Here is a 26,684-nt window from a genome sequence, read left to right on the forward strand (position 1 = left end):
ATGCCTGGGTGCCACTCCAGGGATTCTGATTTAAGTGGCTGGGATAAAGTCTGGACATTGGGATTATTAAAATGTCCCCAGATTCTAGTATGCAACCAAGTTTGATAACTACTGAAGAAAAGGACCAAGCCTTCTTATCCCACAGCTGGGAATAATCAAACTATCAGTCGAGCTGAAAATCCAGCTGAGCATAATTCCTACTCTTTCTCCTTTACCTTCTTTGTAGTACTCTAAGTAATCTTTAATAGGGTTCTTTTCTGGCCTCTAATAGAGTTAAGGAGGATTCTCTTGGATGATCTTTCTAATCCTGGAGCCCAGAAAACCTGAAGAAATGCCATTCTTCAATATCTGAAACAAAACGAATTAACTCACAGGTCCCTCCGTGGTCTAGCCCTTTATCTCTTTGACTTCCTCTCCTATTCCCCCTTCCCTTGTTCCAGCTGAACCTCACTGGCTACCTTCCTGTTTCTCAAACACGCCAAGCACATTCCAGCCTGCTTTTGTTCTTATATTTCCCTCTGCCTAAAATGCAAATAACCAGAGGCACAGGCCTTGTCCCTTCATCTGCTTCAAATGGCAAGTCAAGATCGTCCCACCTTCTTTCTTTATAACTCCCTCTGACAAATATTTTACTTGTCCATCTCCCCCTGGAATGGGACAGAGTCATTTCATTGACTACTGAATCCTCAAGTGTCCTTTCCTTATTCTTAACTACTACAAGCTTGGCTCCCAGTTTCAAGCTCCCTGCCTTGGAAAGCATTAATGAATACTGTACTAGGTTACTGAAGTCTGGAGATATAGGCTTTCTCATTTCTTCCATAATTCTTGTTTAGACAAGCCTGTCTTTAAGCATCTAAGTCCACTAGCCCGGATCCTATCACTTGTGCAAGCTTCAGTTTTTGATATATTCACGTGTTGATGAGCAGTGTGATATTACTAGGTTTAAAGTCTCCTAGAATGTCGTGATCTCTATATGCCATTAATAGGGTTCATATATTGAGGTGAATATGTCATGTGTTAAGACTAACGATTCAAGGTGCCTGTTTTTCACAGGATAGCAGAGCAATTTTCCCATAAAGAACTAAGACAAACATCTTTTTGTCAGCAAAAAGAGAAATGCTTTAAGTAAAAACTATGATTTATTACAGAACATCCATTGATCTTTATTTGATTTGACAAAATCTGCATTATTAAAAGACAGATAACAAAATTTGAGCTTATATTGAATCTGACAAATTAAGTTCTATAGTATCTAGAATATTATATAAGAAATATCAACTAAAGGGAAAACAAAAGCATCACATGCAGATGCTCCTGGCAAATGGGGAACTATTTCTGTAGGTGAGGTCCATAGTGTGCAGCGCATAAAAATATCCTAGAGAAAATGCAATCAACTTACTTGGATGAAATGTTTTTCCTTTTGGGGGGAAGAAGTTGTAAAGAGGGGCAGGAATTCAAAGGCATATGCAGAATGGCTTCTTCATTTCAAAATGGTGATAAAAATATTTAAATCATGGTACTAGGGCACCTTTGAGGAAAAGAACACCTTAACCAGAGTAGGCTCATTGCATAATTCTTTAGTAATATGTATAATTTTCAAGTAATAGAGCAGACCTAAAGAGTAATTTCATTTTAACAGTGGCTATCTATTTTTCTTCTCGCCCTCTGGGGATGGATCTGTTTCAGCATCACTGGGACACTTTTCCACACAATTTCTAGGGAACCATCCTCTCATTCTTGAGACACCTGAGGGAGAAAATGAAATCTGAGATGAAATAGATGCATGGCAGTGACATTACTGAGACCGATAAGTCCTATTACTTCAATTTAATAAACTTTTAGTTATACTTTTTTTCCCCTTCACCGTCTCTTATGAGCACAGCTGGAGGGGAAAAATATGGTTTTTAAATGCTCCTAAAGATATTTCCCAAATTCCATTATCTGGGAAAGGGACTAATGTGATTCAAGACAGCTCCTAACTGGAATTGAGGGAACTTCTCAATACGGGTATTCACTTACATGTGCATGACGGTGAAAAGTGGTTTTGGTACACAATCACACTGTGTCTGTTCCAGGGAACTATATCCCTAAAGCCTCTGTGAATTTCCTTTTTAGACTTTTTCTAACATATAAATTTTTATATCAAGTTTACCTAAGCTGTCATATGGGGTTAATTTATGACTAACTCAGTGATTTTTTTAAAGAGTATCCCTGGCTTATCTTCACTTTTAAAAGAAACAATTCTAAAACTTAAACAAGAAAACAAACAAACAAACAAACAAAAAAAAAAAAACAAAGAAAGTTTCTTTTATAATAACTTAAGAGGGCATATATCCAAAGCAGGAGCATATGCCATAGGGGTTTGGTGCACAGACTCGAGTCAGACAGCTTGCATTTGAGTCTGGTTTTCCCTGTGTTTATTGCGTGGCTATGGGCAAGCTGATTAGCCTCTCTGTGCTTCAGTTCCCACATGTATAAAATGTAAATTATACTACCTAGCTCAGAAGTCTGTTGGGGACTTTAATACAGGTTGAGTATCCCTTATCTGAAATGCCTGGGACCAGAAATGTTTTGGATTTTGGATTTTTTCACATTTTGGAATATTCGCATATACGTACCGGTTAAGCATCTCTAATCTGAAAATCTGAAATCCAAAATGCTTCAATGATCATCTCCTTTGAGCCTGACCTTTGAGCAATGTGTTGACATTCAAAAAGTTTTGGATTTTAGGACATTTCAGGTTTTGGATTTTTGAATTAGGGATGCTCATCCTGTATCACAAGTGAAGTACTTACACAAATGCCTGTCACATAATTAGGTATGAGCTCAAAAGTTAGCTATCATTAGAAAGACCTGACAAAATACAAGTACTATGGAGAAATATATAAGGAGCTTCTTTTTGTTGCTTAATGATGTCCCCTCCTATGCAGTTGCCTTAATGCACTTGCCATGTGATTGTTTATAAAAGTTATTCTTATAAAATTTGGAATTATTGCTAGTAGTCTTGTCCTTTAAACATCTCCTTCTGTTTCCATACCTTCTATAAAGGAATCATCAAGAATTTTGTCTCCATACAACCAGTATCTGAAAATATTTAAAATATTAAAATTAATTTGGGGGGGCTAGATGTCAATTTTGTCATTGAAGAAGAAATACAGTACTTCCTATTACTTACCGTAAACCTCTTGTAGCTAAAATAAATTCCCCTTTTTGTAGCTGTATTCTAGGCTCTTCAGTGCAGGGGCTTGTGAAAAAGGTTTTGATTCCTTTATTCAAAGGGCAGCAGGCACCACTATAATCTTCTACTACTTTATATCGAACCTGTCATCAGTGATCAAAAGAACAATTTGAATATTTACCCATGATACGAGTTTTTTAGTTTTAATTTAAAATTTTAAAGGTAGAATATCCAGTGACAAGCCATCCCTCCTAGTTCCCTATTCACTCAGTACCCTTATAGGAAGCAACTGGTATTTTTAGTTCTCAGGGCTTTTCTTACCCCTCATTTCAAGCACATAACTATGAATTAAATTCTACAGCAGTGCTATTTGACTTTCTACAATGATGGGTATGTTCTATATTTGTGGTACCCAATGTGGTAGCTTCTAGACACATATAGCTACTGAGCACTTACAATGTGCCTAGTGCAACCAAGGAATTGAATGTTTTATTTTATTTCATTTTAATTAATTTAAACTTAAACAGCCACATGTGGCTAGTGGTTATCATATCTAATAATATAGTTGTAAGGATGGGCTTCATATTAACAAGCTATTGAAAATAACTATTTTCCTACACTGGCAATTTAAAGTGCATCAAATTTCAACAAATGTATCAAGGAATATTATTTAACAAAAGCCAACAGGTGATTTCCACTCAAAGGCAATTGAAAATACTATACAGAAGTGTAGAACTTGACAAAAAGAAAAAGAAATTAGTTCCAATGTAAAAGAATTACTTACACTTCTGACTCTCTTGTCTGCTTTTTGTTTCAACTGTTCTATCTGTTTGGAAGATATAAAAAGAAAAAATTAAGTCTTTTGTCTCAATGCTGAAAAAAAAGCCATCCTAATCTACTATCAGAGTGACATGATAAACCCCCAATTTTCTAGTAGTTCAAATTGCTAGCAATTTAAAGGTCTCTGGTCTTTTTGGCAGAGAAAAAAGTCCCCGTGACTAAGAACCAGGGACTGAGAGTAGGGCTTTCTTCTCAGTATTCACCCTCTAATGTCTTCATCTCTGTATATTCCTAGAGCATTCATTGTGGCCCAGGGATCAGGGAGATGTGTTCTCTGCCCTCAGAAGCTTCCAGGCTGGTACCAAAGGTAAACACACTGAGATTCACTGATCCCTTAGAGACACAGCAGACAAACTGCAAAACTTATTAAAAATGAGTCTTGACTAAAAGTCGTCATTATAATTTACTTTTTTCTACCTAGCAACTATTAAATAGTAGTATATTAGATATAGTAGTGGAAATAAAGATAACATATGATCTCTGTCCTAGAATCTTGTCAAGTTAAGTTAAAGACGTAAAATACAGAATTAAATGAAAACATAAGACCTCATGAGCTACCATACGGTAGTATACGATTAAGTGCCAAATCCAGATGAGTTTAGAGTGGGTAGGTTAGACTTTCTCGAAGAGGTGGGACTGGAACTGGTCTTAATAATTTCACATAGAGAGGAGGTCATATGAGACAGAGAAACAGTGTGAGCAAAGGAATGTACAAGGAGTTCATACGACATTGTAAGTTGAAAGGTAGTTTTAGGCCAGATTTTATAAAACTAAGTTAAGGAATCAGTACTTTATCTCACAGGGATGGAGAGTTAAGGAGAGATTTAAATAAAGGAAAAGACACGATACGAGGAATGTTTTAGGATTAACTGAGATTCATTTTGCCATACTGAAAACACTTGTATTACTTACTTTACTACAAAATGTCACCTGAGTTATGGGGAAGCTAAGTGGAAGGCAATGCAAAAAAGAAGAGCTATGTGAACAAAAATACTCACTGTTAAGCTGTACTGATGACAGCCTTCTCTTATCGGCCACTCCAGTCCATCTCCTTCAGGAACCCCTGACCATGTAAATACCTGTTTAAAGTTCTTCCATTTACTTCCCATATCATAGGGAAAAACAAATACTTCATCTAGTTGATAATATTGAATTCGATCTTTAGCCTGTGGGTAACAAAGATACAAGATGACAGACACCTCTGCCTTGGGTGGCTTTCAGTAATATATTGAGAACGCTTATTCATCAAGTTTGTGTCATTCATAAAAGTACTTCCTCCTTGCTGTAATGTTATTGTACACCGAAGAGACAGACAGCTTTATCACAATACAGGAAGAACCTGATACAGAACACCAATTGTGATCACCCAGAAAATATCTGACGGGGGGGTGGGGCTGGCCGGTTAGCTCAATTGGTTAGAATGTGGTGCTGGTAACACTAAGGTCCAGGGTTCGATCCATGTACCAGCCAGCCCCCCAAAACAAAACAAAACAAACAAGCAAACAAAAATATACAACAGTGTTTCCTTAGGAATAAACATTCAAAAAGGCTTGTTAAAAGAGTTAGTTAACTTTATCCCATACATAAAAAAATCCTCAATGCTCCTGGTTGTTCAGCAGCACAAAAGAATCCAGGTATAGAGAAGGAATGTTGATAAACAGATTCAAGAGAAAATAAAGATTTATTTAGGATGGAGCTGTTTTGTGGGGTGTACCAAAATGTAATGGATGTATCCTGGGTGGCAGTGACACCTGTGGGAATGGCCAGGAAAGTCATCTTTTTATGGGAAACATTCTTTAAAGCTAGTAGGTATGTGCAGGAGAACCTCTTTCATTTATTTATACCATCACACCTGTATACATACTCATTTATATATGCATTTGTAGGTATATGTTATGCATATACACAACTATTCAGGTTGAATAAATTTTATCTGAGGCATTTAAATTGTTAGTTTTAACTCAAGGATAAACTGGTTTTGAATTTTTTAAGTTTCACTGACACCTAGTGGTACAAAGATACATTATTTATCCCAACAATAAGTGTACAAACCCCATTGAAATTTGTTGTATAAATTTTAGTGTGGTAATGTCTATAAATTTCCTATAAATTTAATATAATCACTTATTTGAATTTTTTACTCAGCAACTAAATGCCAGTTTTAAAATAACCTCTAGATTTAGCATGGCACTTTACAAAGTGCCTTGGTCATTAGCAAAAAATAAAACAAAACAAAAAAACAATGCTAATCTAATGTCAATATATTTACTATGCTTACTAGAAATGATACTTTGAAATATTTGATTATCAGGGGACAGTATTTAATGGAAAAGCTTCTTGTGGTTACTGACAAAGTGATATTGATGTTAACTTTTATTAAAAGAATTGTCAAGCTATAACATGTATCTATCTATTGAATTGTATAAATTCATCCTCACCCAGATAGTAAAGGGTAATCTTTTCCCTTTTTATAAATGAAAGATTCTTAGTCTTCAAAATGAACTAAATTTTGAAGAAGAGAGACTTAGGCTATTTGCAAAGAAAAACTGTGAGAGTTTACAAAAATGATAAGACATGTCTTTGCCTAAGAGGAGCCCTCAGTGAAATTCAGATTCTATCAATTACTACATGTTAAAAGATGACAGAGAAGTACACTCCAGAGTAATAGAAGAAGCATCTGATTTACAATAATAGGGGAGGACTTGATCACACCTGTCTCAGTACTGGACAGATCATCTAGGCAACAAACCAACAGAGGAACAGTTAATCTATCAGATGGAGAGAACAGATCTATGGTTATTAGAGCAGGGAAGGGGAAGGCGGAGGAGGGGGGAAGGTGGAGAGGAGGAGGAAGGAGAGAGATTGGGTAAGGGGCATAAAGAATAAGTATTATGTGTAACAATGAACATGCTAATAAACAAATTAAATAAAAAAAAAAGATGACAGAGGCACGCTGTTGTCAGAAAAGGGAACAGAAAGTACTTAGCCAAATCTAGAGAGGATCAAGGAATGTTCTTTGGAGGAAATAATACTTAAACTAAGTCTTGAGCAAAAAATCAGGCAAAAAGAGAGGAAAGAGTGTTCTTGGCAGAGGGAACAACATGTGCAAAGATACAGAAGCATAAGATGTACAAACTATGAGTAATTTGGCATAAAGTGTAAGATGGGGTGGGGAAGGTGGGAAATGAGGTTGAAGAAGCAAATTAGGGGAAGTCATGAAAGGTCTTATTGTGTACAAGCTAAAGAGCTTGAACTTAACTGTACATCAGTGGTTCTCTAAGCATGCTTTGGGGACTGCTTTGAGTCCCCACGACCTTTTCTTGGTCAAACTTTTGAAGGTCAAACTATCTTCATGATAATACTAAGATGTTATTTGTCTTTTCATTGTGTTGACATTCGCAATGGTGGGTAAAATTGCTGGCACCTTAGCAGAAATCAAGACAGTGACACCAAACTATATTAGTAGTCATTATAATCTTTGCCAATGTATACTTACAGTTTAAAACAACAATTTCCTGTAAGAACATCCTTGATGAATCAGTAAACGTTATTATTTTTATTTAATCTCAACTCTTAAGTATATGTCCTTTTAATATTCTGTGTGACAAAATGAGAAGAACACATAAAGCATGCCTAAGTAGAACGATTATCTCAAGGGAAACACTCGTTGAGTTGCAAGCTAGCAAAAGCTTTGCCAGCTTTTTCATGTAATATTATTTGCACTTGAAAGAATGAGTAATGTCACAGACAAATTAAGGCTATTCACACTTCTGTATTTGGTGAATATTTTCTCAAAAATGAACAGTCAGACTGTCACTTCAAGGAAAACAACTAATAGTATTTGTTGCCAGTGAAAAAATTAAGGTTTTCAAGTAAAAATCAGAATTTTGGAAAACTTGTATCTACCACTATAAGCCTGACAGCTTTCCAATATTTAAAGATTTTTCTCATGAAACTGATAGTGATATGAATGAATGTGATTTTTGGATACTGTATGATGAAAGGTGTTAATATTCGGAAAATCTACCTAGCCCAATATTTTCCAAATGACCAGTTCCCTGATATTATGTAAAACCATGTACTGGTAAAAGGCCTATTCAAAGAGCAAGATACTGATGGATTTTTATGTAGCGTACAAAAAGTTTACTGACACGAAATATCACTTGTCAAGTTTTAATGTAGTATTGAAGAATATCCACTGTCACCTAAAAGGCCTATTAAAATACTCCACACTTTCCTACCTACTTATCTGTATGAGGCTGGATTTTATTCATATGCTTCAATCAAATCAATATATCTCAACAACTGAATGCAGGAGTTGACGTGAAAATCCAACTGTCAAGTCAGATATTAAAGAGATCTGTAAAAATTAAAAAATGCCACTCTTCCTGTTTTTTAATTTGGAAAATATAATTATTTTTCATTAAAATGTTACCTTTATTAACTTATAATGGGTTTATTATCATTATCTTTAAATGAAATAATACATCTTTAAAAGTCTCTCAGTTAGAAAATATGGCAAATATCAATAGATATAATACACATAAACAAAGCTCTTTAGTGTCCTTAGCAATTTTTGAGAATGTAAAAATCTTGAGACTAAAAAGTTTGAGAACTACTGCTGTAAATTAAAGTTCACAAACTGGCTGCCAGGGGCCTAAATATGTCATATAGATGTGTTGTATTTGGCTCACAAAGGGTGTTTGTTTGTTTAATTTGAATTGCTTGCTAACATTTAAAAACAGAGAGATCTCACAGAAATCCAGGTCTCTACAATTAGGAGATCTCACAGTACTGGTGCATATCCCCTCATGGCAACAATAAGCTTCATCTGTCAGGCCGCTCTTGCTCCCTCATTTAGGTAAACAGGCTTGCTCCCTCATTTAGGTTACCTGCCTAGCCCCTGCTGGCAACTGGGTTTTCAATCCCTGCTGCAATGATGATGAGGCTCTGAGAAGTTTTAAGCAGGGAGCAGGGTAGAGATTTGTGTTTTATATCAGAATCACAATGGACAGTGTGAAGTACATATTGGACGCTGTGAGTCTGTGACAAGGTAAATGTTATAAGCCGTATCTAATGTCTAAAACACTACGAAAAACTTGATGACACCTTGGTAGGATGAAAATTCCTTTCCAAATGGGCTGCCTTCTTCTATAGTCTGAGAGATGATGGCCAGATGGTTTAATGTGCAGCTTACGCCTCTTCAGCAAGCAACTCAGGGTGTAAAAGAATCATATTTCTGTGGGAGTTATATTAAAGCGGGAATGAATTGAAATGTTTCCTACAGTTACTGTTTAGTGGCATGCAAATGACTTAAGGAAACCAAGTCTTCACGTTCAGTCACTTCTTAGTTAATCTGGTCTATTAGTTAATCGGTATTTCATTAACATTGAGGATACAATTATTAAAATTTACCTTCTCTTCAATCCATGATTCAATAGAAGTTTTGTTTCTGAGAATTATTTTCATCTGGAAATTAAATAGACAGTAAAATTCAGTAATATGACTTAGCTTCACTTAAGATTATCATCTTCATAATACCCCTATGAGAGAGCTTTTATTGCTCCATTCCAGAGATAAAAATACCAAGGATAACAGAGGTTAAGTAACATAGTATGTGGTCCATCCAACTCTGTTCTTGGGGAAGAGGAAAAGATAGTATGTATCTACTCTACATGAATCATCGTGCAGGACATACCTGTATAATAACAACATACTGTACCCCAAAAATATGTGCAAGTAAATGTTAAAATATTTTGAATAAAAAAAATTTAATTTTTAGAAAAATTTTTTTAAAAGTCCCTGTTAACTACTACACCACAATGTCTCTCCATAAAAGTGATTATACCAATCCATAGTCAAATATGAACCTAATATTTTAATCAAAACCTATGTTTTAAATAGTATCTTCAGAGCAAGGTTTAAGAGTATTAATAAAACACTGATATAGTCCAATCAGTACTTAAGTGTATTTTGCTATTAAAATCTTTTATCACTATTTTTAATATACTTTAAATCTATGATTAATCTATTTATGACAAGTAACAGTGACTCATCCTAGTTAATCTAGACATTCCGCTTGCCCAAAATTGAATGTATTCAGCCTTTATTCTATTATTCAATTTTCATAGACATGACTAATTCCACCTATATAGGTTTTTAGACTACAGGATCTTGGTTTACTTCTAATATGACTCTTAATTATAGGCACTGGAAAAAAACTTTCAAAGAATTGGTCCTAGGCTAGTACAAAATATAAACAAAAGCAGTTTATTTTAAAATTGAAAGTTCAAAAAGGGTTGGGTGATGGATGCATTGGGGCCCTGAAGCAATTACAATTCTACAAGAGTTTTTGCATTTCTTTGAAGTCTGGCTTGCCTTCATGGAGACAGTGTGTCACAGTAAAAACAATCCTGGACCAGGAGTCCTTGTCATATTCCAAGGGCCTAGCACAATACTTGGCCCACAGTAGGCCTTCAATGAATGAATAAAGTGAATGAAATGAGTCATAAGAACTGTTTTTGGTCCCTTCAGAGCTAGGTCTTCCTCCTCTGTGTTCTCATGGCACTTTGTACACAAATCTATGGTATACACATGACCCTGTATTAGTTCACTGTTTTTTAATTGTGAGCTCTCTAAGGGCAGGAACCTCTTCGTTTTCATTATTGCAGCCTCAGAAATTAGCAGAGTAACTCATCAAAGAGGAAGCATTAAATAGCATCTATACTACAGGATTGTTGTGGAGATTAAATGAGTTAACACATCTAAAGTGCCTAAAACAGTACCTTACTCAAGTGATCTGTAAATGTTAGCTATATTATTATGATTACTGTTGTTAAATATATACTATTATAAAATAACATCAATAATTATGTTTACTGAGTACACAAATGGGTGACCTTGGGCAAGTCACATAACCTTTTTGAGAATCAATTTTACTCATCTGTAAGGAACAGAAAATAGTAATACCCTTCTATCAACCTCTTTGATGTGAAGATCAAGAGAGACCATAAATGTGAGAACTTTTTGTACTATAAAGTGCTACATAATTCTAAGTTAACATTTTAAAAATTAAATCAATTACCTAGAAATTATGGCAAAATTACTTCAAAATTACCTGATTAATACAAAGTAGATTAAGTTAGTTACCTATGTGGAATAAGTAAAAAATAATTTCCATTTCATACTGTATACTTAAATGCAGTCTTTATCACTTTCTCATTATAATTAGCCCCAACAGAGCTAAAAAAAAAAAAAAAGAAAAAAAGAAAAAGAAAACCCCAAAAACAAAAAACAAAAACCTAAATAAATAAAAAAATTTTTAAAAATACTACAATCATAATAATACATTGAACTTTCACAAGGAGAGAACAGAACTGAGGCCACCAAAGGTAGAAAAGGGGGAGGAAGAGAAAGGGTTAGCTAGAAATTGGTAAAGGGCCACAAAAAATTACTATATTGTGTAATGTTGAATATACTAATTATCCTAATTGAGCATCACATATTGCACACAGGTATTGATATTAATGCCGTACCCCATAGATATGTACAATCATGTTCCAATAAAAAACAAGAAAAACCCCAGAAATCCTTCCATGAACTTTTTGAAGACCCCTCATATTATCGTATCACACAATATTACAGATCTCTTGAAATACTTATGCTCATCCCTACTTCAAAATTAGAGTATTTGACCCGTCATTACATATTGCTATTTCATGTGTTAAAGGAGCATATATGTTGTTATATCACAAATGTGTTTTTAAAATATTTTGATAAGTGTATAATTTCAATATAGTTGGTTTGCTTTGTAAAACAACAAAAACAAAAAAACAATTAGTCCCAATAACTTGACACCTCTTAGTTAGAGGTAAACAAGAAAGTTACCTGAATAAAAAACAACATCCCAACAGCTATGGTTGTTCCTAAAGCTAATCCCAAGGCAAATAAGGTGGCAGCAAATGCAGCTAATCCGAACGGAACAATTGGAAGAGGATCTCTCTGGGCTGCGTTCATATCGATCTTTACTGTGTTCCACCCGAAGGAGAGCTATAAACGACAATAACACACACCCAAAATACTTGGTTGTGGTAACTGGTCAAACTCTACTGTAACATTTAAAACAACTTGATCAAAAAGATGACAATCTGACACTGACCAATGCAAATAAAGCAAACAGCTGTTTTTTATTAATACTGTGGCTTGAGCTCGTAGTGCACAAAATTGTTTGTTCTCTCAAATGTTTTTGTTGTTTCCTCAGAAAGTGTTAGGTAGATCCCACAAACCTTCATATACATAAACAACACTAGACACTGATGTGAATTGTAACTGTTCTCTTATCTTTTCCTTACTATTCTATACTCATAGTATTCTTCACAGCAACAAATATAGCCTAGAATTTAGTTGTTTCTTCTCATGTTTCATAACCAGTGGTTAAGGACTGGTAAAACGCAGAAGATGTGTATTACTTGGCCTGGATGATGTTTTAGAATATCTTTAATTAGGTGTTAACATTTAAAAATCAGGAGATTTTACATAAAAATCCAGATTTTTCAAATTTTTCTTGAAAAATTGAAAAATCTAGCATCACTGGGTGGGGATTTCCAAACACAAACTAACCACAGTCAAATATGGGTTGTCCGCTCTGTGCAGGATGGTACTCTCCAGTCCGCCTAGTCTCATCAGCCCTATGTTCCTCATTTACTCTTCAGGTTTCTTTAGGGACCTTTATTTGTGACCCCTGAACTTTATTGATGACCACTTGCCTGTAAATCAACCCAAACTTTTGCTGGTTTAATTTATTTATATTTTAGGATATGTGTCTGTCCTATGAGCCACCTTCCAGGGCACTGGAGCTAGAAATGAACAAAAGAACAACTTGCCACACGAATTGAATGGAAACAGAAAGCACTAGTGTTGTCTTTTTCTTCTTGCTCTTTTTTTTCCTCACTATTCTCACCATAATTAATAAGCTTGAAATCTAATAAATTATATATACAATACTAAAATGATTAAGTTTTAATGCTTTTTAAAAAGGAACCCATACAGAGAGAAAGCAAATTTCTGTTTTCTCACCTAAATCACAGAAAGAATATTACTGAAAGGAACCTCCTAAATAATCTTGATAACCACCATTTAATCAGACATGAATGATTTTATAACAAACATTTCCACTCACCCGATTGTAAAGCTGTGTGTACATAGTCATGACAAATATGAAAGCAGCATGGATACAACCCAGTGGTGCTAAAAGGAGAAACAGTGTGAACGAAGCATGATTTTGGTAACCACAACAGTTGTTGATCCAAGGACAGTGATGGTCCATCTTCATCACGCATCTAACAAGAAAATTTTGCATAAAACATGAGGCAGAAAATTCTACTTTAAAAAACTTTGGTCTTCAAAAGATCAAGCAAACAGGAATCCAGCATGTCCATGAGTCACAGGGGAATTATACTTCATGGAACAGAAAGAAAAATCCTCATGAGCTTTTAAACTATTGTGAACAGTGACTCCTTTTAAATTCTAAATAGCACAAGAAAGGGCAGCCTTTCTAACAGCTTCTAAGGAAAAGATGTCAGCAACAAATGAGTCTGTTTAAAGAAGTGTTGGGAGGTCCATTAAAAGGTTCATTTTACAGAAATGAGCATGGGTCCCAGTTTTTCTCTAGCTCAGAAAACCAGTGACTGAGATGGAATACAATAAAGACTCAGAAAAATCACTTACACATCTCCACTGGGGTTGATGGGCCCAAACAGACCCTTGTAACTTCCTTCCTTTCTGTTCTCATAGTATCTTCTAGATATGCAATATCTGAGCTAAGAAAGAGAACTCCAGAATATAAGATGTGGTATACTAAGCAAAGTCTGACTGTGCTTCTGTTCCTTATCGTTGCTAGAACAGAATGTTGTGGCCTCAAAGCAAACTTTATTTGCCTTCAACAGTCCCCTAAATTTCTTATGAGTCAGTGGATACAGCTGTTTGCTAAAAATGGTCCTAACTTATTTCACATTTTTTATAGTGATTCAGTTTTCTTCCCATTATGTTTTTTATATTAAAACACTTGTGATAACAAGCACCTGGGTTCACTTATTCAATGCATATAAAGCATAAAAGTTTATCAATAAGTAATGGGAAAAGCAGGTCTGCTTTATAATTTAGACTCAGAACAATTCTGAAGCTAGTTAAGATGACAGTCAACAAACACAATTAGTCCTGATACATAGAAACAAACTGAAGGTATAACTTTTTACCTTGCTCTTACAGGGCAAGGGCTAAGTAAATCTGTATTTTTGTAGAAAAATCCTTTCACTTATAACAAAAAAGAATGAAATCTACTTATTATCTGGATAAATAACAAGTGTAAAATGGAGAGTATGAACACAAGTATTTCGACAACATCTTTTATAAAATAGCGATCTTGCAGAGAATAAAACTAGGATTGATGTGGTAGAAAGAAGAACAACAACAACAAAAAGACGAGTAACCAAGTTGATCAGCCCCCAGTGGACAACAAAGAAAGACATACCTGTTACACTTTCTGCAGTGGTGTGAACGTGGTGCCTTGTATGCTTGGCAGACTTTACAATACTGGAGATACATATTATCCTGAGAATTTTCCTTGGCAGCAAAATATAAACAAAAATACATCAGATACCTGAACCCAAATAGTAACTAACCAGGCTTTATAAATAAGTGCTTTCTTATGTACGATTTTCTTTTATGGGAGATGGGGGAAGGATGGAATCTTAACCTGCATTTCCAGTCCTTTTACTTGAGCTACAAATTTCCGCTAAGAGCAGTATCACTCTCCTAATTACCCAGAAGTCATTTTTAATTTCTCTTCCCCAAGCTCCACCCAAATCCAGTGTCACTAGCTAGTTCTATTTACTCCAAATCTTTGTAGAATGATAGGAGTTCAGAAAATAGTAGCGGACAACTTGGCAGGTATTTCAGAGTGAGGATGAATCCAAACATGAGTTGATGCCTTCTGAAATCTGTTACCTCCCCTTCCTTGGGCCCTTTTTTTTTTTTTTTTTTGGGTGGCTGGCTGGTTTGGCGATCCGAACCCGTGACTCCCTTGACCTTGGTATTACAAGGCTGCACTCTAACCAACTGAGCTAACCGGCCAGCCCTAACCACTTCTTAACTAGTTTCCCTTACTGTAACTTCTTTCTAATCCGAACAGCATATTCTTACAACACACTTCTACATCAGCGCTCGGCCTGAAAACTGCTATGGTCTAACAATTTCTCGTGCATTCGAGACCTTCAGTGATCTGCCTTTGTTCTGCCTTCTCTACACCGCATCTCTTTTCAAGTCACACAAGACAGTCCACTGTTTCTGAATATGTGTTCCTACCATTCTCTCAACCTGAAATGCCTCCTTTCCCACCTCCTCTGGAAACTCCTAGCTGAAATTGCTCAGTTCTTCTAGTTCAACAGCACTCACCACATTTTACTATATAGTTTATTTTCATAAGTGCATTGGTTCCTCTCCTAGGTTACAAGCTTTTTCAGAATATGAATTATATTTTGCCCAACTGTTTCCATTTCGAATAGCATGCTGCACACAGTATACACTAGTGGTTGTCAAACTTCAATATACCTAAGAATCATCTGGGGATTTTTGTTAAAATGAGGATTCTCATTCAGTAGGTCTGGAGTGGAGCCCAGGAGTAAGCATTTTTAACAAGCTACCAAGTGGTTTTCCTCAGCAAGGAATATGAACATTCACAAGCATAAACCTTCTAACAATTAAGAAGCCATAAATTGATTCACATTACACTTCTCAATTTTATAATTTCACTGCAATGATTTTAAAACTTTATGACTTAAACTAGCATTTTCTAAAGTTTTTCTCAACTCTAAGGAATTTTAATTACATGAAAGAGATCCTATAGTCAAACTGCATTGTGAAATTATGAGAGGTGTGTGATATTCAGTGCTCTCTAAATTTATGACCATGTACCCATCCCACCTCATTTTTTTTTTTTTAATGCAGTACAAATATTCAATAAAACTGCTTTGGGGAATGCTAATTTGAATTGATATTTTCAAATAAATATGAAATGAATTATCTGAGCATAAATAATGAGTGATTAGAGTAATACACTTAGTCTCTACCAGAAAAAAGAGTAGGCTGTGTTTGATTGTTGGTTAATAGGTAAGGCAAAAACTAACTATGATTATCATTAGAGTTCATTGTCTTAAGGGATCTTTTTCTTACCGGTTTCCACCCGAGAGGAACAAAGCCAGGACCAACAAACATGGCATTGAAGTAATTGTAAAGAATCATGACAGTCCAATTTATTAACATGATGAAATTTACGCTTCCTCCAGTTGTATGTAAGGGCCAATACCACAAAACAGAGTCAATCATGGCCATCGTAGAACATATTGCTATAACACCAAGGGCTATGATGGGACCCCAGTGACAAAGTCTCTTTAATTCTTGAAGATTTTCAAACTTGACAACTGAGCAGAATGTACCCATTTTGTCAAGGAAGAATGCCTTCCTACTTTTAAAGAACTATAGATTTCCTTTTTCTGTGCATGCACTTCCATGTGCCACAAGTCCAGGTGTGTTCCTTAATTGTCATGCCTTCAAGTTCACTTTTCACTGTTAAGCACTCAGAACTCTTTTTTTTTTGACCAGTAAGGGGATCGCAACTCTCGGCACGGTGTTGTCCGCACCACGCTCGGCCAGTGAGCGCACAGGCCATCCCTATATAAGATCTGAACCCACGGCCTCTGCGCTACCAGCGCCACACTCTCCTGAGTGAGCCACGGGGCCGGCCCAGCACTCAGAACTCTTAAGCAGGAGAATCCAGTAGCTTGGTTTGAAACTCAACCTAAAGAAAACAAAATGAGTAAGTTCAGTAAGAAAATTCCATCATATACTGTATCAGTTAACAACAATAAGCACCTAAGCAAAAGCATCTCACGAGTGCACTACTATGGGATGACTTTGTCGTCAAATGTCAAAAAGAATTACTTTTGACTTATACAAAATACGACTCAAGTTTGAATGGCATGAAAACTGAATACATGATTCTAAAATAGCTGTTTTTACTCCTTCGTCCCCAATTTGTTAGGCGACAGTCCAACATTTAGTGAACAGCTGGAGAAGACAGAGAATTTTAGAGCTGGAAATCAGGGCCTTAGGGTTGATCGAACTCAGCTTCCTTCTTCATAAAACAGAAATCGGCTTAGAGAGGCTAAATGATTAGATGAAGGTCACAAGTCAATAACAGCTGAACCTAGAATAGAAGCCAAGCCATAGAACTAACTCTCTTCTCTGAGTTCTAAGCTGCCTCTTACAGAGTCTTGAATTACGCCCAGTATGAGTCAGACCTGGTCTACACCATTCGCCTCCAGTTGCCCCCAACGCACCAGCCTAACAGTCTTATTATTTGAGCCAAAGGTAAAGGAGCGAGAGTGAAAGCAAAGAGAGTACGAGCAGAGGAGGGGAGGATAAGGAAGTGTGTGAAAAAATGACTAAAAGAGTGTATGAATAAGATTTGAGGAAAAAAGAAGAGGAAGTGGCTCTGGGAGCGAGGGAGGGGAAGGGCGGGACGGCGAGCGTGGGGAAGATTTGTAGAAGGCTATTTTTGACTGGACTGGATTCAGCTGGGGGAAGAGGATCTGAGATACATGGATAATAGAGAGTCGTACGGAGCAGATGCCGCTGCCTCGTGCCTCAGTTTCCCGCCCGTGTCACAGAGCAGAGCGCTTAGAAATCCTCACTCAGGGCAGGAACATTGTGGTAAGTGAGGCTGGTCTCGCCATTCGGGAGATTATGGCCCCGCCAAAATCGGGGTTCCATTCCCTGCCTTGACTCTCACCTCAATCTGGTCCCTGGTGCCCGCTCCTCAGCCATAGCACATCCAAGGCGGCCTGGGCTCACTCGGAACAGATTTTCAAATCCTCGGATAACTCCGCCATGGATACCTCAGCCCAGGGAAAGCATTAAGCAAATGCTGTTTGCAAGAGGCTGGAGTGCGAGACGCGCTACGACCCGCGTGTCTCTCCGCCAGCGCCCTCGCAGCGACTCTCCCGCTCAGGCCCCCTGCGCAAGTCTTCGTTACAGCCACTTCCGGGAGGTTCGCCGCATCAATCTTCCCCCGGGAAGCAAGTCCCTGAGACATGTAGCTTGTGGAGCCGGAGCCGTTTCCCAGAATGCGGAAGGGGGAAATTGCTTTCACAGATACCAGAGAGCACGCGTGTTTTCTTAGCCTTTTGGGGGGAACTAACTGGAGCTCTTTTCCTTGGCGAATTACTTAATTTTGAAGCCTCAGCGGAAAAGAAAAAGCGCACCCAACTCAATTTCCGGAGGACGGAGATTGCGACGAACAACCAGGAAGCGGCTGTGCTGGGAGCTGTCCCCGGTTCTCCGCTCTGCTCCCGAGGGTGCCTCCCGGGGTCCCTACACTGCGGCCCCCTCGACCCGCGCGGTCCCTGCCCCGACCTAAGCTCTGGCCCGGGCCAGTCACTCCGGGGCCGCCATGTCTTCCGACTTCGAAGGCTACGAGCAGGACTTCGCAGTGCTCTCTGCAGAGATCACTAACAAGATTGCGAGGGTCCCGCGACTCCCGCCTGGTGAGAGCCCTGCCTCGGCCGGGCGTGGGTGGCCCGGAGAGTGGGGAGGCTGGGGGCGGTGGAACGCCGCCTGAGCAAGTGTGTGTTGGAGGCTCGAGGCTGGAGTGGGTGTAGCCGGCGGCCCCGGGGAGGGATGCGGCTTACTTAGTTGAGGGTAGAGAGTCCAGTCTGGGTTGTGGAGTACAGTGGAAAGAGCCTTCGGAATCTGAGCCATCTGGGTGCGAATTCTGACTCCACAGCCTCGTAACTTTTATAACCTTGGGAACGTTTCTCTCAGTCTTAATTTTCTCGTTTGTAAAATACAGAGATTTCAGTATCCAAAGAAAATGTTTGGAAGTATCTAGATCATGGACCTGCAGTGTACAGCGGCGTTGTTGTATCGGTAATAATGATATTATATGCGGCAAGACAGAGTTAAGAGCCAGGGTGGCTGGATTCAAATCCCAACTCTGCCATTTAGAAGTTGTGTCTCTTAGGCAAGTGTCTTAACCTCTCTCAACTCTCTTGGTAAAATGGGGAGAATTGTACCTCTCTTGTAGGGTTGTCGTGAAGATTAAATGATATAATATATGTAAAACCCTTTCTTGTGTGTTAGCTGCTATTATCATTAGTATTTTTCATACTCCCACCCCCATTTCTCGTTTCTCATCATTCTTTGGGGCCTATAACCCAATTTTATGTAAAACTCAGTACAGGATAATTTTCTCACTTTTAAAATTACACATCTCCCATCCAGAAATGCTTTTGTTTGTTTTTGTGTTTTAGCATGTCTTACTTTCCATGCTATGTCAACTATGTGAAGGTGGGAGCTCTTATTTCCTTGATATTTACTTACTAGGGGCTCAGGAAAATGTTTAAGTGAATAAGCAGATGAATATAAATATGATATTTTGTGACCATTGTAAGATGTTGTTTTAGAATTTATCTTTCTCTAAATACAGATCTGAGTATTTAGTTATGCATAAGATTTTTACTTTTTGGTTGTTTTGGTAGTGAAATTGAACTGTCATTGGTCTGCTAGACTTGGTCTTACCTTAACTCTGGGGTGTAAAGTGTAGAAAAGGGGATTGTCATTGATCTGTGGACTGGTGGGCACCTTCATTTACCCACCTTCTCAGTCAAGTCCTGGGTGCCAGCAATAATTTCTCCTGGACCTAAGTTGTCATTCTTCTTTCCCTTTCCCTACTTCCCCCAAAACATATGTGTTTATAAATAATTTTCTTCCTTTATTTCTTTGTTTTTCTCCCCCCCCCCCCACCTATTTTCTGTTAATAGGGATATTTGCTTGGAGCCAGGATCTCTGAACTTACACCCCACTCATCTCCTGAAGTCCCAGTTAGTTTTGAGGAGGTGGAGGATGTCTTAAAGAGGTTTCTGAGTCCAAGTAAGGGAACAAGAGGAGAGAAGCAAGGTAGCATAAACCACCAAATTCTGCTGCCTGGGAGATTTTTGTGGAGAAAGTGGCTGATGGCCTCATCACTTCATGACACATCACCTCGCCTCTTCTCTTCAGTTCTGCTTTTCTCCACTGCCCAAGATCATCTTGATTTTTGTTGTTGTTGTTGGAGACTAATTCCTTTGAATTGAGTCCCAGAGCCTCAGAATATCAGGATTTGTGGTCTCAGTTGGATTTTTGTTCATTTCAATTGTAATCGTTTTAGCAGTAGAAACATTTCTTTGTTTGAGCTAACAGCTTTTGTATTAGGAAGCTGTTTTATAAAGTAACAAAGTCATCCCCAGGTGCAAAGTTGTAACAGCTGTTTCTAAGAAAACAGATTTTGTTACAACCGAGTTTTTCTTGCTTTTATAATTTAATGTAACAATTCTTACCACAGAGAAGGAAACATTTGAATTAAGTACCTTAAAAATAAAGCCATGCCTCTCCTTAGCTGTAGTATAAAGGAAGGCCCAAACACAGCAGCTACATTACTGTTGAAAGGAGATTGTACTGCTGACACTGGAAAAATGCTCACTGACTTGAATAATTTAATAATCATAATTCTTTTAAATGCAGTGGTGTTCTTCTTGATAATGACGTGTGCTTGCTCCCTTTTTATCTGTTTCTAATTGATAAATAGAAAAAGATGAAAAATATGTAGTTATGAATTTCAGATGTATGTCTGTGGACTAACAGAAATTAATATGTATAACCATGGCAAAAACAGTATGATTAAATATAATTATATCTTTGGACATCATTAGTGGTGTGGTGCTCAGCTAAAATTGACGCAGAAAAGAAGAAATATAATTTGTTTGAGTTAAGAATGTTAAAAATTAGAGCAAACTTTCCAGCCAAAGCAGTCCATTTTCAACATGTTAACTTATTTAAAATGAAATGGAGTGGGTTGGGTCTATAGAAATGAACTTTACTCTCTGCTGTGCATGTACAACGTATTAAAGTGTAACTTCCAAAGAGAATAGCAAAGGTCGAACATTTTAAAGCTTTATTTTTTAAAAATTAATTACTTTGTGATATGTTTTAAACAATAAAAGACTTTACTCTTAAAGTGTTTGAATCTTAACTAATCTTAGTAATTAGACTGTTGAGATGGCTAAGTCCCTTCTTAATTAACACTCTTATTGCACTGTATTTAAAAATTGATTTTTAATGTTCTGTGGGAAAGTCAGGAAAATGGATGAGCAGAAACCACAATTAATACTTTATTCTGAAGTTCCTTTTCCTCTGGTAATGGGAATGAATTCCTAACTAGGGGATACTTTCCACAGGTGCAGTTTCCATTACATCAAGCAGGCTCCCGGATTTAACGTTTCTCGTTGATTGCAATTAGTTGCTTACCTCACGGTTCACAGAGATCAATGGTCTATTGTGAATCCTATCACTTTGAGGCTACAGTCAGGAATGTACCAAGAAAATATGGCAAAGTGCTTAAGACTCAGACATGTTATCAGATATGTTTAGAATCCAAGTTCTGCTACTTACTAGATGTACAATCATGGGCAAATTGCTTCACTTCTCTAAGCCTGCCTCCTCCATTTGTGGGCGGAGGGATAATAGCTTTGACCTTACAATACTGTAAACATCAAATGAAATAAAACGTATAACCCGCTAGCGTAGTTCTTGCACAGAAAAAGTGTGTGATAAACTATCTATTAGTGCTATTACTGCTGCTGCTGAAGACAACAGCTGGTAGGGTTAGCCAGGACCTAGCTCTTCAGACTTTGTCATATTAATTGAACTCTTCAAGGAACCTTGGACTTCAATTCATGCTTCCTTTCTGTGCCCAGACTAATTAGGTGAATTTTTCTTGATGAACACCTGCATTTGAAAGGAGGTGAGTGATCAGAGACTTTTGGATATGAAATTGGAGTTGGGCTTTAAACTCAGGATATCAAGGAGTAAATCAGGAGAGAGAAGTGTAAGTGGTGGGGCAAGACGGGTGCCCATTCTTGAAGGAAATGCTTGAGTCTAGCAGCTTAGTTATGCCAAGCCCTGGAGGACTTAGGAAGACATCTAGAAGTAGCCACATGAAGCCATAGACATTGTTCTATAATTTTTCTCTTGTCTTTGCAAGGTGGTTGTAGTGAAATAATTCAGAAGAGTCCTTTGTTTACTTGTGAATATTGTGGTCTGCTTAAAATATATGTGGCTCTAGAGTTGTAATGTCTACATGTAGCTATTAGCACTTGAAATGTGGCTATTGCACATAGTAAAATGGTAATATCTTGGATTAAATATTGTTAAAACTAAAAACGTTATTAACATTAATTTCACTTGTTTCTTTTTACTTTTTAAAATGTGGCTACTAGAAAATTTTAAATTACATATATATTACATGCATTATGTTTATATTGCTCTAGAGAGTTGGAGTTGAAGGGATGGTTCCAGTCCTAATTCAGGAACTAACTGCCTCCATAGACAGTCTGCTCCTGGGTAAGAGTCAGGCTACCATACAATCAGCTTCATGAGCTGCTGGGCAAAATCCAACTTTTTCAGTTGAGCATATGTGAAAATAGACTTCAGCTATTATTGATGGTTCTGTTATGTTTCATAGAAAATTAAGCATTTATGGTGTTTTATTCATCTTTGAATAATATACACACATATATAAACAAATATGTGTATATATGTGCATATATCTATAGATCTATATCTATCTGTGTGTGCGTGTATGTGTGTGTGTGTAAATATATGCTATTTTTCTTTTACTCAGTTTCTCTGTGAATAACAAATATATTGCTAAATGCTCAAACTGATTGATTCATTCAGTAAGCATTTAGTGAACTACTACCATGTCCTGCTCTCTGTGCTAAATACAGAGGTAGGACAAAGATATGTCAAGAATGGTTTCTGCCTTCGAGGAGCTGGAGATAAAGCCAAAGAAAAAACTACAGAAACTAATCGCTTATGAACATCAGGCTCACTAGAGCAGAGCAAAGAGCTCTAGGAATTCAGAGGAGGTGAGATTGTGTCCCAGGAGATCTCCTGGAAGGATAAATGGGGTTTGGACAGACAGAAACAGAGAAACACTGTATCTTAAGAGGTTGCAATAAATGGGTGCAGTGGACATCTGCTGTGTGCAGCACCCTCCATTCCATCTTCTGATAACAGTACCTCAGTTTTCCGTTAAGGAACAATCAACCTGCCTTACTCCAGTCTTGGTGGAACTGACAGATTGTCCTGCCTTCTCCAGGTTAAGAGATAAACATGGTACCCAAGCAAGGACATTCTGAGAATTTTTGCCGAGAATTTGAATTTTGAGCAGAGTGAACCAAGAGAGACTAGTTAAAGCTGCTCAAGACTTTTCTTTAGTAGAGGCTCTCAGTGAGTTCCTGCTTTCTGGTGCCTTGAACCACCCCTGGTACTGTTCTCCCCAACCTTGTTGGCTCATTTTTTCCCATTGACTCTGTGAACCACCCTACATTATTCTAATACATTTTCTTTTTTGGCTTAGGTTAGCTAGAATCTGTTCTGTTGCATTCAACCAAAGGACCTTAAATGGTAGCTTTAAAAAAGTTTAGAGAAGGAAAAAAATGAAATTAGTTTGGGTCATAATGAATAGTCTGTCTGGTTAGTATATATAGTACATACTGGAGAGCTTGTAGTTGGAGATAAAATTGAAAAAGTTGCTTGGGTCTTGAATGTGGAGGGCCTTGACTGCTAGGCTCAAGTGATCTCATCAACACTAAATTGTAGGAAGATTAAATGGAAGAGGGAGACAGGTATACCAGGGTTGTTGGTAACATAGCTTCTTTTGTTAATGCTTGCACTGTTCTGCTTTGCTCATTCAGTTTACCATCATTTTTTGAGAACTGATTATGCCAGGTTCAGTGCTAGATCTTAGAACTATAAAGGTGATTAAGACATGATTCCTTTCTTCCCAGAGCCCCCAAGCTGAAAGATTAGTAAGACCCATTACTGTGAGAGATAAATCATTAGGATTATGTGAGAGTTATAGGTATTTTATGTAAGAGCAAGAGATTAGCTTTTTTGTTGGGTTAGGAAAGGCTTTAAAGAGGTGTTGATTTCTGAAGAGAGTTTGGAGTGGCTGTTTTGCAGGTGATCTTGGTGGAGATGGGCATAAACATTCGGATTAAAGACTTGGAGTCCTGGAAATGGATCAGAATTATAGATAATGACTTAGGATCACAAATACATGATATGATAGTTTGAAAATTGATGTAATTGCCTAGAGATATAGACAATAGTCATAAAAGAAGAAAAGCAAGGACTGAACTCGAAGGAACATCAACAGTTGAGAAAGAGGATTTGTGGGAGGGGACACTGAGACAGAAGCAAGTGTTTAGGAGAATTATAAAATCAGTGTTCATGGAAACCTGAGAGGAGAAAATTACAGGATGGGAGGAGCAGTGTCAGAGCCACAAGATTAAATAAAAACATGACCAAAAAATATCTATTTGGGCAATGGAAAAGTTATTAATGTCAATGAGAGTCATTTCAGTGGAATGGTGGGGGCAGGAACTGGATTACAGGAAGTGGATGGGGAGGTGAGGAAGAGAAATAGAGTCTACCCTTGCTTGCAAGAAAATTGGCTGTGGATGAAAGGAGAGAGATATTACTAGCAAAGGGAAATACAGGTCAAGGGAGACGTCTCTGTTTTGTTTTGTTAATGAGAAAAACTGATCATATTATTTTTGGAAGTCTTTGGCATGGACTTTCCTAACAACTGAATACCTTAAAGAAAACAAGATGTTCCTTCTGATATGTAAATACATAATCTTATTCTTGATCCAAGATGGGCTTGTCTTGTTTTGTATTTCACTCTATCACAAAAATCAATGCTATTCTACTATAACTGTGTGGAGATGTTGGAAGGATTGAAATAGGCCAGAAGCAAATAAATTTGGAGTCAATATTTAATTTTTAATCTGGCCATATGTAGATTTAACTTTTTCAAGGAGGGAAAATCAAGCTGAATTCTAATTCCAAATATGTATTTTTCTTAGGGAGAAATATTTAGAATGCATGCAAACATGTGACATGTACCCTACCCCACCCCACCCCGCACAGTTTGGGAATAACAAAGGGAAGGGGTTGGGGTATTAATTATTATTCTAGTAAAATAATTGTTCCTACTAAAGATTCCACACTTAGGATTGACTATCCTCCTGAAGGGCTAGTCAGCTAGCAGGTGGTGTACCCATTTCAAGCTTCACGACTTTTCTAGTTGGTTGTATTAGTCTGTCAGTATCATTAGGTTCCATATGACATAAAACCCAATTTTAAATAAAGAAGAATAAATTCATTTGTTCAAGAAACCAAACTATGGTAAAGTCAAGCTTTCATAAAGTCAAGCTGTTTCAGTTATTTAGAACCAAGAACTAACTGTATCTCTCTGTTCTCAGCTTTGTTTCTTTCTAAATGCAGTCTTTATTTTCAACTATTGAAACTTGCTTTGTCCTTGGAGCTAGACCAATGGATGCCAGTAGCTTTCTAGGGTCATGTTCTCATTACCAGGAGAAGGGAAAAGACTTTCCTTCCCCTTGCTCTGGAACTTTGATTGGTCTCCTCAGGTCATATGCCTACCCTACTCCCACCTCTCGAGACCAGTGCAGCCAGAGAAATCGATCTACTGAGATTAATCCAGCTAGGATGAGATGTCCATCCCTTGCCAAGTCACTGTGACCAAACAGACAGGGGCATATAAGGAGATAGCATTTCCCATTGCCCTGCATGGGAAAGAGGGAGCCTCAGAAGAGTGGAGGCTATTGCCTGAGAAGAAAAGGGTGCTAGGCAGATAAAACTATAAATGTTTAATAAATTTGATTAGCACAAAATTTAGCTGGGGTCTGTGAAGAGATGGGCTGATTGATTTGTAATGGGGGTATGGGAAGGTTTTCCGAGGTTATTTGCCAGGACGTGTCCTTCCTAGAGAAGGGAATTACAGTTGGGTTATAACTCGATTATGACAGAGTTTAAATAAACCACATACAGAGACTGAGTGAGCACTACAATTTAAAAGTAATTTCACTTGCATCTAGTTTATTTGAGCTAAAAATAATCCAATCTATATTTGTTATTTCCATTTTAGAGAGTACAGACTGAGTCTCAGAAAAAACTATTTCTTGCCCAGGATCAAAATAGTGATTAAAATCAAACCAGTGATTAAAATAGTGGCTTTGGGTTTGGAATCAATAGTTCTGACTTCAAATATTTCTTCCATTACACTTGATTAATACTTCTGAAATTAAAAAAGTTTTTTAAAGGATTGTAAGATCTTGCCCACTCTTAGGGAGTGTTTTTGCATGTGACTTTTAAATTACATTTATAAATCAGTTATTCCCAATTTATTAAAGTTAAGACTTTGCAGATTCCTCAGGCCACACCACTAAATCTGCTGTTGATGACCTAGTCTCACCTAAAGAACAAAATAATTTTTTGTTCTCTCTAAAAAATACATGGCTTCTCTTAATAATTAGGTACTCTATAGGATTATATATTTCCAGATAGCCTAGAATCAATGGCTTAAAGTGGTTTCTAACCCACCAAAGAATGATATGCTTATTCTCTAATCTGATTGATCAGAAAGGAGAAAGGTATATAAAATAGAAGTTTTTAAATATTAAACTTATTTGTATCCTTAGCA

At 37.3% G+C, this 26,684-nt stretch overlaps 2 protein-coding genes across 8 annotated transcripts in view; one reads left to right on the plus strand and one right to left on the minus strand.

The window, feature by feature from the left end:
* Nucleotides 1–1,169: 1,169 nt before the first annotated feature.
* On the minus strand, nt 1,170–18,095 carry ZDHHC6 (zinc finger DHHC-type palmitoyltransferase 6). 2 transcript variants are annotated; one of them, XM_063102507.1, is made up of 11 exons: nt 17,865–18,095; nt 16,247–16,871; nt 14,547–14,638; nt 13,197–13,356; nt 11,906–12,067; nt 9,434–9,487; nt 5,017–5,184; nt 3,963–4,004; nt 3,176–3,321; nt 3,038–3,084; nt 1,172–1,746 (listed from the first exon to the last, which is right to left on the minus strand). In XM_063102507.1, exons 2-11 carry the CDS (start codon nt 16,511–16,513, stop codon nt 1,643–1,645), a joined length of 1,242 nt encoding a protein of 413 aa, XP_062958577.1. In that variant the 5' UTR covers nt 16,514–16,871; nt 17,865–18,095; the 3' UTR covers nt 1,172–1,642. The 2 variants fall into 2 exon arrangements, with proteins under 2 accessions (XP_062958578.1, XP_062958577.1); XM_063102508.1 differs by lacking the exon at nt 17,865–18,095 and having other exon boundaries at nt 1,170–1,746; nt 13,197–13,264; nt 16,247–16,293.
* A 281-nt stretch (nt 18,096–18,376) lies between these two features.
* The window catches only part of VTI1A (vesicle transport through interaction with t-SNAREs 1A), a 354,592-nt gene continuing 346,284 nt past the window's right edge, over nt 18,377–26,684 (plus strand). For all 6 annotated transcript variants that reach the window (XM_063102244.1, XM_063102245.1, XM_063102246.1 and 3 more), the window contains exon 1: nt 18,377–18,618. In XM_063102244.1, the coding sequence (XP_062958314.1) occupies nt 18,525–18,618 (94 nt within the window). In that variant the 5' untranslated portion in view covers nt 18,377–18,524. The remainder of the gene's footprint in view (nt 18,619–26,684) is intronic.

Source organism: Cynocephalus volans, chromosome 7, assembly GCF_027409185.1.
Source record: "Cynocephalus volans isolate mCynVol1 chromosome 7, mCynVol1.pri, whole genome shotgun sequence".
NCBI classification, from domain to species: domain Eukaryota; kingdom Metazoa; phylum Chordata; class Mammalia; order Dermoptera; family Cynocephalidae; genus Cynocephalus; species Cynocephalus volans.